Source organism: Mesocricetus auratus, unplaced genomic scaffold, assembly GCF_017639785.1.
Source record: "Mesocricetus auratus isolate SY011 unplaced genomic scaffold, BCM_Maur_2.0 Super-Scaffold_100011, whole genome shotgun sequence".
Classification (NCBI taxonomy): domain Eukaryota; kingdom Metazoa; phylum Chordata; class Mammalia; order Rodentia; family Cricetidae; genus Mesocricetus; species Mesocricetus auratus.
Window position 1 is genome coordinate 7,177,934 of NW_024429195.1, and position 14,448 is coordinate 7,192,381.

At 45.5% G+C, this 14,448-nt stretch overlaps 1 protein-coding gene across 2 annotated transcripts in view; it reads left to right on the forward strand.

Annotated features, from left to right (window-relative positions):
- The window catches only part of Erich6 (glutamate rich 6), a 28,356-nt gene extending 17,162 nt beyond the window's left edge, over positions 1–11,194 (forward strand). For both annotated transcript variants that reach the window (XM_040754394.1, XM_040754396.1), the window contains exons 10-14: positions 544–686; positions 4,627–4,712; positions 7,102–7,257; positions 9,552–9,780; positions 10,927–11,194. In XM_040754394.1, coding sequence (XP_040610328.1) covers positions 544–686; positions 4,627–4,712; positions 7,102–7,257; positions 9,552–9,780; positions 10,927–11,190 — 878 coding nt within the window. In that variant the 3' untranslated portion in view covers positions 11,191–11,194. The remainder of the gene's footprint in view (positions 1–543; positions 687–4,626; positions 4,713–7,101; positions 7,258–9,551; positions 9,781–10,926) is intronic.
- Positions 11,195–14,448: the final 3,254 nt, after the last annotated feature.

Sequence of the window (14,448 nt, forward strand, 5' to 3'; positions counted from 1 at the left end):
GGATCTCTGGGAGTTTGAGACCAGATTGGTCTACATACATAGTGAGTTACAGGCAGTCAGGGCTATGTAGTTCAAACCCTGTCTCAAAAAGAAAAAAAAAACAAACAAACAAAAGGAAAGAAAAAAGATAAAGTAAAGAATGAGGGATAGAGGGGGAAGAAGGAAGCTTCGAAGGAAGGAAGGAAGGAAGGAAGGAAGGAAGGAAGGAAGGAAGGAAGGAAGGAAGGAAAGAAGGAAAAGCCTAGAAATTCCACTTAATGAAAACTCAGTGGAATTTTCACTTTTTATTTAATAGAAAATTTTGATCACTGTTAAATCAAAGAACCTCCTCCCTAATTTTAACTTAATAGAGGCCCTTATTTTTCCTCCATTTTTAAAAAAAAGTGTGACAAATCAATGCATTTGCAACAGGGTTTGAATTTTATTTTATTATTTAAAGTTTTGGGGTTTTTTTGTTTATTTGTTTGGGTTGTTTTGTTTGTTTGCTCGCTTTTTTTTTTTTTGCAAAGCACACATACTTTCCTGTGATTTTTCTCCCACTAGACCCAAAGCACCTGAGGACAATTTCTTACCAGCTCTCTGCAGATATACCAGAGAAAAAGATAGAGGAAGACACCGATGAAACTGAGATTGAGATTACCAATGTCTCCATCATTTGCTGTGATTCCAGGAAAGCATGTGGAAAGGTCATTCTTTTACAGGTTTCTTTTTATATTTTAAGTCAATTTTGCCTAAGACATATAGCAGTTCTCATGGAGCTTCACTGTATGACCCATTGCTATCTCTCAGAAGTAATTATGCAGACTTGGCATTGCAACTGGTTCTATGCTTTGTGTCTTATTAATGTTCTTAGTTAAAGCCTTTTGGCCTTAAAATGTGACAGTTGCACGTTAAAGACCTTCTGGAACTCTTAGAAAGCTAAAAGGAGGGAAGGAAAATCACCGGAGTCCTAGCCACGTCCTCGGAGCTGTATTAGCATTTGAGGGGTTCCGTGTTTGCGGTGCACCTCAAACACTCCTGTAGTTGAAAAGGAAGGACTTTAAAGGGACATTCTTCCCTCAGGTGACCCAATGCAGTCTCCACTGAGTTCTAAATCTTGAAAATGCACAGACTGTAAAATGTATGTAGAAGTATAAAGAACCTAGAATTACCAAGATACTCTGGAGGAGAACCAAAGAGATATGTAGCCCTCTACAGAGCATAGTGACTAAGCAAGGGGGACGCTGGAGAGGAGTTGACAGAGCCACACAACAGTCTGTAATTAGATTCCAGCAAGCGTGCATTCATACCTGATGACAGCAGTGCTACCACAGAGTAGTGAAGAAAGAAAGTCTTTCTAATGTGTAGTTCTGGGTCAGCTTGGACTGGGCAGCCATATGTTTTATTAATGTAATTGGAAAGACTTTCTCATACCTTATGTAGAAACCAGTTTTAAGGAGAGTAAATACGTAAATAATGCAACATACAGAACTATATTTTCTTTTCTTTCTTTTTTTATTTTTTTGTTTTGTTTTGTCTTATCTTGTTTTGTTTTCCAAGACAGAGTTTCTCTGTTTAACAGCTCTGGCTGTCCTAGAACTCACTCTGTAGACCAGGCTGGCCTCAAACTCCCACAGATCTGCCTGCCTCTGCCTCCCGAGTGCTGGGATTAAAGGTGTGTGCTACCACCACCACTCAGTTTCTTTTCATTTTCAAATGCATAATATTGGGGGATTTCATATACACATGCAGTGTCCTTTGGTCCTATTTCATACATGCATGTGGTGTATTTTGATCATATTTCACATGCATGCAATGTATTTTGATCATATTTCATGCATGCATGTAGTGTATTTTGATTATATTTTGTACATGTATGTGGTGTATTTTTATCATACTCATCTCAGTTCTTCCTCCTAACTCTCCCCAGATCCAATTCTCATCCTCCTCCAACCCTTACCTACTTCATGTCTTTTGATTTTATAACTCAGTCTATTTGTGAGTCACAAAGTATCTTTAGCATCATAGAAGAGAGTTACACCTGAAAGCAGTATTTGTAAGGACTTGATTAATTAAAGTTAAAATTCTGAAAAACAAGCCAAAAATGAAGAATCATTTAAATTACATATGACATAAAAAGGTCTTATATCCTAAATTTATGAAGAATTTTTATAAATCAAGTTGAAAGAGTTAATTTTTCCAGGTGTGGCAGTGCACACCTTTAATCCCAACATCAGAAGGCAGAGGCAGTCAGATCTCTCTGAATTCAAGACCAGCCTGGTCTACAAGAGCTAGTTCCAGAACAGGCTCCAAAGTTACACCGGGAAACCCTGCCTCTAAAAACAAAAACAAAAACAAACAAACAAAAAAGAGACAAAACAAAAAAGTGAATATTACACAAAAGTGAGCCCTTTCCCAAAACTCGAACAGAAACTTCTCACATGAGAAAATGCAGATGACTAAAATCATTTGAAAGCCTGCTCAACATCCTTAATCACCTGAGAAATGAAAATTCATTCCATGCTAACCATACTGTCGACAATATAAACTCTGATAGTGCTGCGCTTTGGGGAGAGGACCAAACAGTAGAGGACCAGCACTTGCTGTGACATGTGATGTGACACAGAGCTATAAAGTCATCTCAGTGGCACCGTACCCTACGGGAACTTAATACCCACATGCAAGCACAAAAAACGTTCTAGTTATTAGTGCCTCTAGTGGTCAAAACAAGGAGGAATCCAGGTTCTCTCACCCCCAATGAGTAGTGACAAATAGAAATAGAAAACCATGAACAAAGGAAAGTCACTGCATGACACCTACTCAACGAGAAGGATCCTTCACTGGGAAGAAGGAAGACATTGCAATTACAACAGGCAATCCCATGTGTCTCCCACAGGTTTCTATTGCTGTGAAGAGACACCATGACCACAAAACTCTTACAAATGAAGGCATTTAATTGGGGCTGGTTTACAGGTTCAGAGATTTAGTCCATTGTCATTGTGGTGGGAAGCGTGGTGACTGTCGTGTAAGCAGACATGCTTCTGGAGAAGTAACAGAGTTCTGCATCCAGATCTTAAGGCAGCAGGAAGAGACTGTCACATTGGTGGCATCTGGGACCTCAAAGCTCACCCCTGTGACACACTTCCTCCAATAAGGCCACAGCTACCCCAGGAGGCCACACCTCCTAATAGTGCCTCTCCCTGTGGGCCTATGGGGGTCATTTATATTCAAACCACCACAGCCTATACATGGAGCATTAAAAGTGGGGAAAGCTAAATGAAGAACACACGGAAATGAGCATAAAATCACGTTGTCAGATGCATCTCGGCCGAGTGCTGATACTGGCTTGCCACACTGGGACGGGACTCCTGGAATCTCTCCCTCCATTTATCAGTTTATATGGTAATGACACGGTGTTTATTTCATAATTACCTACTGCTGAAATGATGTCCTGAAGCACTTTTCTGGAAGTATTCCACATTTCATAGCTTCAAAAGTGAAAAAAAAAAGTCTGCCATTTCCAGATGTAGCAATAGGTTTTCAAAGTAATTACAGTGCTTATCCAAAAGCTTAGATCATTTCACCTTAGGAATTCTTGATCTGTTTTAGTACAAGTCAAGATCAGGAATGCTTAGAATTAAACCAAATCCTCAGTTTACCATAAATACTATCAGATACAACTTCTTTTTCACAATGAACTTCCTTATAAAAGTGGTTGAACTTGGAGTTATCTTCCTATGTCTTCACTGTCTCTTCACTGGCTTGTTGCTGGGGATGCAGCTTGGTAAAAAGTGCTTGCCTAGAGTTTACGGGGCCCTAAAGAAAAACATAGTGTAGACAGATTTTTCTTTGGGTCACCAGCTCACAAAAAATGGTGACATGGAGACATTATTAGTTTTGAAAGCTCAGCCTATAGCTTAGGCTTGTTCCACCAGCTCTTGTAACATAAATTAACCCATCTGTATCCATCTATGTAACTCTTTTATCTCTCTCCCCCTGTCTCTCTCTCTCTCCTCTCTCTCTCTCTCTCTCTCTCTCTCTCTCTCTCTCTCTCTCTCTCTCTCTCTCTCTCTCTCTCTCTCTCTGTCCAGCTTGTCACATTACCTTTTTCTTCCCAGAGCTCTCTGTCCCCACAAGTCCTGCCTAACCTCTTCCTGCCTAGCTATTGGCCATTCAGCTCTTTATTAAAGCAATCAGAAGACACCTTGGCAAAGACACCTCCTCACAGTGCACAAAAAAGATAATTCTGCAGCAAAGTAGGACAGATTTACATCATAATACTTACCCTTTCGTTGTCCAGCTGAGTACTTCCACATATATGTAAAACCGCTACAGTAAGGATGTGAATGCTATCATTGCGATACGATTGATTTTTTGTTTCCTTTGTTTCTTTTTAATAAAATAAAAATAATAAAACTTTCAAATGGGTAAGTGATGAGAAGGAGTTTATTAAGTTACTCTGCAGGCGCTCAGGGTGACCTGTGACTGCTGCTGCGGGCCGTCCTGCGTGGTTGAAGCAGGGCTAAGTGCTTTAAGTGAAGAAACGGTTTGCACTACAGTGCTCCGCGCGTTAGTTAGCAGACAGGAGTTGATGCTGCTAGCCCCGTGTGTTAGCTCAGCAGTTCGTGTTGTTTGCTGTGCACACAGGACATGAAGGATGAGCTCTTGGAGAAGCACTACAAGCACGGAGGCAAGTTTCTCACCTCCTTTCCAGATGGGACAACACAAATATTGTATCCTTTCTTTCCACACGTTATATAGTATTGACTTTAATTCCCTGATGGCATAGGCTTGGAGCCTCAACTGCTTGAGATGCTGAGGTGAGGGAGGCTGAGGTGGGGAGGAGGAGGTGAGGGAGGCTGAGGTGAGGGAGGCTGAGGTGAGGGAGGCTGAGGTGGGGAGGAGGAGGTAGGGGCTGAATCCTGAAAATGGCACGTCCATGGTCTGCCCGGGCAACGTAAGAGTGAGCCTATCCCAAAATTAAAAATCAAAACAGAGCTGAGGAGGAGGTCTGTGGCAGACCACATTTGCTAGGCCTTAGTGTCAATTCCAATAGAAAATGGAAGGAAGGAGGGAGGGATGGACGGATGGAGAGACAGACAGACAAGACAGGACAGAAAGAGAATGGGGGTGGCGGTACAGGAAAATACATACTCTGGGAATTCTGCCACCCGGAGAAAAGCCGATGACATCCGAGAGGCACCTTCCCTCCCACCACCCTCCGGTCCCCAAGCTCACACAGACAGTTCTTTGAAATCAACTCTAGCACACACTTCTCTTTTCAGCGCTAAGAGCACGGAAATTCAGCAGACATTCAGACAGTGCAGAGTCCTGCGAGCCTGTTCTAGCAGTGGGGACAGCTCTCTGCCTTACCTGCTACACACTTACAACTTGTTTACTTGGGGACAGCTCTCTGCCTTACCTGCTACACACTTACAACTTGTTTACTTGGATTAAATATCTAGGAGAAGAAATTCTAGGTAAGAAATTCAGACATTTCCATCGCTGGTGTTTCCGACCCCCAAACTGCAGACAAATTTACACACCCACGAACCACAAGTCCCTAGCCAATTCACCACAGGCCACTCAGACAGCCAGGCCACGGAGTTTTGGCATAAAAGCCGCCCAGCGTCTCTGGAAAAAAGAAAAAAACAAAAACCCAAAGGGACCTTTTTCATGATCTGAGTGCTTCCTGTGGAGCAGAGTCATTTTGAGTCAGTGACCCAAATGTTTAATCAAACCCTACCAACGAACCAGAGAATGTACATTCTTGGTTGCAAATAACAATGTTTAGGCCCCTGTGAGAAAGAATGGGCTTTTTTTTTCTGTTGTTTTGTGGGGGTTTGTTTGTTTGCTTTTGTTAAATACCTTGCCCAACTTTTATTACTAATTATTTCAGCTCGTGACTTTAATTCTTACCTCTCCTAAGGCTGTGGCTAATTTTCAGGATGACTCAAATTCAGTCTTGAATTGCCATTGTCTCTGAACGGCCTTTGCATATTGCCCTGATACCATCAAGACATGTTCACTGTGCTTCCTTCGCGATGCTAGCGTGAGTGGGATGGTTTTCTTAGTTTCATTTTCAAATGGTCTCTGCTAATATAAAGAAAATGGAGTCGATTTTATCTTACAGACTAGAGTTACAGTCCACCTGAATTCACTTATTGCTTCTAAAGTTTTGTTTTGTGGTGTCCACAAGACTTTCTGTATACACAGATCCCAAATATGTTTTTAACACCTCCCCTACCCCCTCACCTCCCCCATCCCCCAATTCCCTACCTCCCCCACCCCCCGATTCCAATCTAGACAGGGTCCTTTCCTAAACTTTCCTTGGTTAACACGTTCATATAAAACTGACTACAAGGGGCCAGCAGGATGGTGGGTAAAGGTCCTTTCCACCAAGCCTGATGAACTGAGGTCATTCGCCAGGACCCACATAGTGCACAGAGAGAGAGAGACCAGTTCTGCGGCACATACACACACACACACACACACACACACACACACACACACACGCACGCACGCACGCACGCACGCACACACACACACACACACACACTTGTAATAAGGATATTAATCATTGGAGGGTGTGGGAATGTACGTCTTTGTTTAGGTTCTCATCTTACTGGGAGACCATACCATTAAGTAGAATGTTAGCCTATGGCGTTTCTGTGACTATGCTCTGTCAGGCTGAAGATGTGCCAATCTCTTTGAAGACTCCCAAGTCTCTGTATCATGAAGCAGTAAAGGTTCTTCAGGTGATTTTTCTATAATATTGGGATGACCATGCTCTTTTTGCTTTTTATTCTATGAACGTGGTTTATTTTATTTGCTGATTTCCAGATGTTGAGGCAACCTTACATTTTGGGAGGGGTAAATTTAATTTTATCATGATGCATTGTCCTCCTCCATATTTCTAATTCTACTTCTTACATTTTGTTCGGCATGTTTTACCTTCCAGACACACATTTTGGCCCATATAAAAGCGTACGTTTATTTTTGTATTAAAACAGAGACCTTTCCAAATGCCTCATAATTTCAAAACACCCTTCATAAATTAACTTTATTCCAAGCATAGTCCAGGATCACTAGAAATGCTCACAGGACCTTATCTGACCTCAGCTATCCATCTGGAAATCTAGCCATTATCCAGGTGCCCAACAAGACAGATGGCTTCACCTGCATTGTCCAGGAAGACACGCCCACCAGCCCTGCTATTCTGGCAGTGCTGGACTCCTCTGGGAGAGGCTCCTGCTATCATCCTAATGGAAATGTCTGGTAGGTGCCTCAGGACCCTGCTGCTCTCTGCGGTTTTCGTTATTTTTTTCTCACTGTTATTATTTAATTGTATCTTTTCTCTTGATAAGAATGGCTTTAGAAAGATCTATTTAAGTCTTTAGATAGTGATATAACTCCAACACACTAACTACACTGTGTTGCTTACTCCTTGAGATACATACATGTCTTTTGAAATTATCTCTCGGTATACTCTAGGTATAATCTCACTCGGGAAACTCTGTCAATAACTGGCAAAGTCTGGATCTTACCAGTGCTGACAAAATTGGGACACAGTGTGTAGAAATACATTTCTGGCCCACGGTAGCACCAGATCCAATAACACTTTGTATAATAGGAAATTTCTACGTATCCTTCATGATTAACTAGTAAGTCTGTGTTGCATTTGGAGGAGTATTGTAATAATCGTCACCTATGTCAATTCAGTCAGTTGTAGAGACCAGGGATTTCAGGGATCCCCAACCCCTGTGAACTGAACTCTTGGGTACTCTGGTCCCTGACATTCCCAGAGCCCTTTCCCTCTGCCTGTGTGCAGCAAGTCTGCTTTCCCCGTGGACTGAAGTTTCTTGAAGGCATGTCCTGAATCTTCGTCTTTACACAGCTAAGTCTATGGCATGGACTCCAGGAACGACTGGAGAGCGGATTCGGGACAGTTTAGTCTAATATTGGCTGTGTGAGATGGCCCCTTCCCAGGTCTAGCAGGGTGTCCCCTTGGTGTTTTCCATTCCTTTCGCTGTCAGGTTAGTATCAGCAGTCAGTGCTGGAGAAACAGGATACTAGTCATCTTGCTCATGGGGGCCCTCGTGGGCATTTCACACAGTGAAACAGGGAATGCATTGTCAAAGCAAGCCAGCCTCCTAAGAGCACAGACCTCTCTCATGGTAGGGATGGTTACCTCTGCTGAAGAAAGTAAGGGAGCTTGGGATGAGGTTGCACCGTGGAACGCCATGGTGACAGGAAGCCTCAGAGCAAGCATGACTGCTGGTAATGGAGTGAATGTGGGTCCCTGGCGATGCCACCTGGTTGGAGAAGCCCACTTGGTGTAAGTGACAACCTTGCTCTGCTGTAGAACTCTTCTCCGTTGCAGTGAACTCCTGTTGCAGTAACCCTGAGCCCCTGCTTCCCACACCCAGCCCCCAAAAGCCTGGAACCCATTAGCAGGTGGTGCAGCCCAGTGGGAGAGTGCACGCATAGAATGGTCAAGGTCCCAGGTTCGGTAACCAGCACCCTCTAACCCCCCCCCCAAAAATATATAACATAGAATGGTCAAGGTCCCAGGTTCGGTAACCAGTACCCTCTAACCCCCCCAAATATATAACATAGAATGGTCAAGGTCCCGGGATCAGTAACGAGCACCCACTAATCCCCCCCAAATATATAACAGAATTGTCAAGGTCCCAGGATCGGTAACCAGCACCCACTAATCCCCCCCAAATATATAACATAGAATGGTCAAGGTCCCAGGATCGGCAACCAGCACCCTCTAACCCCCCCCAAAAAAAATATATATATATATGCCCTTCCATATATATATATGGAAGGGCATTGGACTTTTAGCTGCATCCGCTTTCTTTAACAAGGACCGATCTGGGCATCCCCCTGATTTACATCCACAGTTTTGCATTCTGTCCTGATGAAAATCTGAGCATTGGTCCTTCCTCTCTCAGGAACAGCTTCCCCCTATGCATCCTTTATTTTCCTAGATGAAACCTCCAGGGCTCCCATTTCACCGCCCCCCAGCTTTTTTTGGGAGGGCCCACTTCAGTTTATCAATATGCTTCAATTTGAACCCAGTACTTCAAATATCATAAAGTGAGTAGTAGTACTTCTGAAGTTTCCTAAGGATCCCGCCACTCCTGTGCCTTGGTTAGGAAGTGTGGGGGTTAGGGTTAGGGTTAGGGTTAGTGTTAGGGTTAGGGTTAGGAAGTGTCGGGGCTAACTCAGCCTTGAATTCTTGAGCTACCATTGGTAGGATATTTTTGGGGGGTTGTTTTTATTGTTTCTTTTTTTGGGGGTGGTTGTTTTTGTTTTTCTCTGTGTATCTTAGGAACCTGTTCTGGCACTCAGTCTGTAGACCGGGCTGGCCTCAAACTCACAGAGATCTGCCCGCCTCTACCTGCTGGGGTTAAGGCGAGCGCCACCACCATTTAGCCTTGTTTCTGGTTTTGAAGCCAAGGTCTTCCTCTGGCAATCGTCCTGACACAGCCCGTGCATGCTATGATTCCAAGTGAGCCACCACTCACAGCTCTCCCATTTCCCCTCTGATTTCCTCCCAGGGTATACATCAACATCTTGGGAGGCCAATACTCGGATCAGGCCGGCAACAGAATTCGAACTTGGAACTGGTCAAGCTCCATGCCTCCCTCGTCCTTTGTCTCATTTAAGCCAGTCTTTCTGGCTTTGAACCATTACATTGGAATCCGCATCCTAGAACAAGACAAGGTCTCCATTAATTTTCTAGCAATGGGCCAACAGGCAAGAATCAGTGTTGGGACTAAAGTAACGGTGAGTGCGCTAAAAAAAAAAAATGTTTAAATCATTTCAAGAAAAACTACTTTTTTTTGTTTTTTACGAGACAGGGTTTCTCTGTATTGTTTTGGAGGCTGTCGGTCCAGCCGGGCCTCGAACTCACAGAGATCCTCCTGCCTCTGCCTCCCGAGTGCTTGGATTAAAGGCGTGTGCCACCACCGCCCGGCATCAAGAGAAACTACTTTTGTTAATGATATTACTGATCAAATATATTTATGCCTAATCTGTCCGCTGAGAATTTTCAGAATTGACAGTGAAGGCTCTCTGTGTAATTGAAGCAGCCTTACATTTTCCTCTCTGTCAAAATTCCTCCAATTCCGACGTAAGTCCCCAGTAGCATGGGTCAGGTGTGACCTGCATTGTTTACCTTGGTAGTTTTGTGTTAGAGTTTGTGCTGCAAGGTTTCAGTTTGCTCTCTGCTAGGGCCGAAAGCTAGGCTGGGTCAGGAAACGTGAGTTCTGATCACGTTAAGAGGAAATTCAAGCCCTGGCTCCTCAGGAGACACTGCCAGCTTGCCGAGGTCCCTACCCGGTCATCATCTCCCACATTCTGAGCTGCCACGGACTCTCCCTGCCCTGCCCTGGCCGGGACCAGCTGCCTCTCTTGCATCATGGCTGCCTCTCCCACTGACAATTAGCTCCCAAAGGTCAGAACAGGCTCTCCCTGCTTCCTTTATCCTAGCGCCTTGCCCGGACTTGATCAGAGCACACCCTCCAGGGTGCAGGAGTGAAGAAAGACATCAAGCTACAGTCTGTAGTTTCAAGTCTCAGCACTGCCCCTTGGCTGTATGGGTGAGCTTTGGCTTCAGCTTCCCAACTATAATATAAGCAATGATTCCTGCCTTGTAGCTGCTGTGAGAAGTCTGGGGCAATGTAAAATACTGAGCACATGGTACCTGGCACTGAATATGCACTAAGCATCCAAAGCTGCCACATAGATGCAGAGAGAGATCCACAGTGTGCGAACTCATATTCACATTCATATGGTGTGTTCCCACGTGCACGGTGAGTTGGAACACACCTCTCAGACTCTGACAGGCCTCATTTAACCTGCCTCCTCCCACCTGCCCGTTCCCACTCCGGGACACTCAGCTTCCACTCCCTCCCTCTCTTTCCCAACAAGCTCCACGACCCAGAGGAGCTCCCAGCTCTGCGGTTCCTGAGCGAAGACGACCTGCTGCTGCTGGCCAGCTTAATAAAGATCCGGCGACTGTTCCACAGGCTGAAAGGGTGCGTGAATTTCCCCTCAAGTCAGGCTTGGGAAAAATTAAAGCAACCTTCCTACCTTTCTTCACTGTCTCTAAAACTACTTGCCCTCTGCCATAACTCCGGCATAAAGGAAAATATAATGGCAACAATTACAAAGCTAATAAAAGAAAAATTGTAAAGAAGTATCACCGGCCTTTCTTTTGTCTTGTGAAGGGTCTTTTAAGGAACATGCGATTTCAAAGAGTGACGCAAACGACCTGAAATATCATTATTTGGTCGTATACATCTAGAATACACTGTGAATCTCTGCTGGTGTATATTCTCAGTTGGAAATTTAACTCACTTCCTCAAGACCAGAGAACAAGAATGTGGTCGCCGGAACCTTTTCAAACAGGGAGGGTGTGGGGATCAGTCTATGGGTCCCTGAAAGGGAGTCCAGAAGAGGAGTAACTCTCAGGAAGCCAGAGTCACCACGCACAGCACCCTGGAAGACGCTGCAGCATGATCCTGCAGCCTAGGAAAGCGAACCCTGCCGTCCGTCCACCAGAATGTCTGCCTCCCGCCAAAGGGAATTATGGCTCCTGGCCCTCCACCTGGTCAGCATCGGGCTGAGGAGTCCCGTGGAATGCACAGAAATACGTGTTTCCCGTTTGCTTTGGCGAGCGAGGCGGGGCAATCCTGGACCCCCGGGGATGACAGGGCACAGCCCTCTGCTCCATCAGGGTTGATGAACAGAAGGCAGATAGTGAGGACCCCGTGTACTTACTGCTCCGTTGCGGCAGACACACACCATGACCAAGGCAGCTTATGAGAAGGCAGCGTTTAATCGAGGGCTCACTCACGGTCTCAGACAGTGGGATCGCCGTGGCAGGCAGGGAAGGGCAGGGCGTGGCGGGCGTGGCAGGCAAGCAGGCAGGCAGGCAGGCGTGGCAGGCATGGCAGGCAGGCAGGCAGGCAGGGTGCCGGAGGAGGGGGTGGCCGAGAACTGATCTGCAAGGTGGAGACGGAGAGGGAGCAGAGGGCTGGGCCCCGTATGCGTTAAGTGTTACAGCTAAGAGGGGAAGTTGTCAGGCAAAACCACAGAGTCACACCGCACACAAACCTCACACGGGAGGTTCACTGGGGAAGACACAGGAGGGTGGGTGGCTGCCTCTGCTCGGGGAGGCGCAGCGGGGAACTGGGCAGAAGACAGGCTTTATACAGGGTTGGGGGGGTGGACCCTTCCAGAGCCCTTTCCTTTGTGGCCTGGGATTGGAGGGATTGGAAAAGCTCCCCCCACCCCCACAGGAGGCTGTTCTGAGTCTTTCCCAATGGATCTCTTGTGTGAGGTTTGTGTGTGTGGTGTGCTTCATGGTTTTGCTTGACTCCCGACTGCCAGGATGCCCTCCCCTTCCCCCACCCCTGGCTCGCACATCCCTGGAGTGGGCATGAATAGCCAACAGTTTGGGCTTTTGAAACCTCAAACCCTACCCCCAGTGATATCTCCTCCAACAAGGCCACACCCCCTAATCCTTCCTGAACAGTTCACTAACTGAGACACGGGGTACACTCTCATTCACACCACCACAGACCCTAAAGACACACTAGGGACCCCAGGGCCCCAGAGCTGCTGAACACCCTGGGGTTTCTCAGCTCTCCAGGAGTGGGAGAGATTAGTTTCAGGTAACATTCCTAATCACCAAATTTGGCACTGTGTGGCAAAAGGGGAATTAAGACCACCTTTCCCTCACCCCACTGATAATCACAAGATCAGGCTGGTTTTCTACAATGGACTCTGTTACGACTTTGCTACAGTTGATCCCCAGCGAAGGGTACAGTTCTGGAGGTTTTAGAATCTTTTGAACACAGGGCCTACTGGACAGAGCTGTAGGGGTGAGGCTTGTGGGCTCCAGGCCGCCCTCCCAGTTCTCAGCCTCCTGGCTGATGCCAGGTGGGAAGCGCCAGCTCCAGGACACCACCATCACCATAAACTCTGCCATGACTTCCCCCGTATGACGGACTGTGTCTTCTCAAAGTATCCGACCTTCTTCCCGTAACTCACGGGTGAGATGCTTTAGTTACAGCCAGAAAAGGCTTAACTCAAGTGGATGCATGCTGTATCCCAGGGGAACTGCAGATGACAGCAGCCTAGCTCTTGCCCTTAATCCATTAACAATGCCCTCTGCCCCCAAATATCTGTCGTTGGCTTGCATTCCGGGAACTTTGTTAGGACTGAAGCTGTTTTGTCATTTTTTTATTTCTGTCTTGCGAGTTTCCACTGCTTGTCTTTGTAATAAAGTGACTCCTAGAGTCACATCTTTTTTGCCATTTAATGTTTTTAATTGTATGATTAGAACTATATAATTTCCACTATCATTTTTTTATTTCAAGTTTCTTCTCCCTGCCCTTTCCTTCCTCCAAACTTTTCCATCTGCCTCTCTACGCCGTCCTTCAAATCCGTGGCCTATTTTTTCAGTCATTGTTATTGCATGCATACATGTTCGTATGTATGCATTCCTAAATGCAACGTGTCCAGTCCATATAAAATTACTTGTATGTTATGTTTTCAAAGCTGACCATTTGGACTGGACAATCTTTTGCATAAAACCATTTACAATGTGCAACAGCACAATGTTTCAAAAGGTAACCACATATGCCACACTTACAGGTTACTAATCTCTAAAATGTCTCCAGAGGGGCTGGAGACACGGCTCCTCAGTTAAGAATGACGCTGAGTAGTCTTTTTGTACACTGTGAACATGTGTCACTTTGATTGGTTTAATAAAAAGCTGAACAGCCAATAGCAAGGCAGGGTTTCTGAGCAGAGAGAATGCTGGGAAACAGGAGGTGGAGGTGCCAGGAGATGCAGAGCAGCAGGATGGGCAGGAAGGAGATGAGGTAACAAAGCCACGTGACAGGAAGCACATTAGCAGGAATGGGTTAATTTACGCTATAAGGCCAGTTAGAAACAAGCCTAAGATGAGGCCGATTTCATGATTAATGAGTCTCCGTGTCATTTTCTGTGAGCTGGCAGCCCAAAGAAAAGCCCAACTACAGAGTGCAGTTATTCTTGCTAAGGACTTGGATTCAGTTCCCAGAACCCATCTCAGATGGCTCACAACCACCCATAACCCCAGCTCCAGCAGGTCCAACACTCTGTGGCTCAGTGGGCACCTTCACACATTTGGTACAAACAAACTCACACACACACACATACACACACACACACACACACATACACACACATACACACACATACACACACACACACACACACACATGTAAATAAAAATAATTAAAAATCTTCCTTAAAAATACCTTTTGAGCCGGGCGGTGGTGGCGCATGCCTTTAATCCCAGCACTCAGGAGGCAGAGGCAGGTGGATCTCTGTGAGTTCGAGGCTGGGCTGGACCAACAGCCTCCAAAACAATACAGAGAAACCCTGTCTCATAAAAAC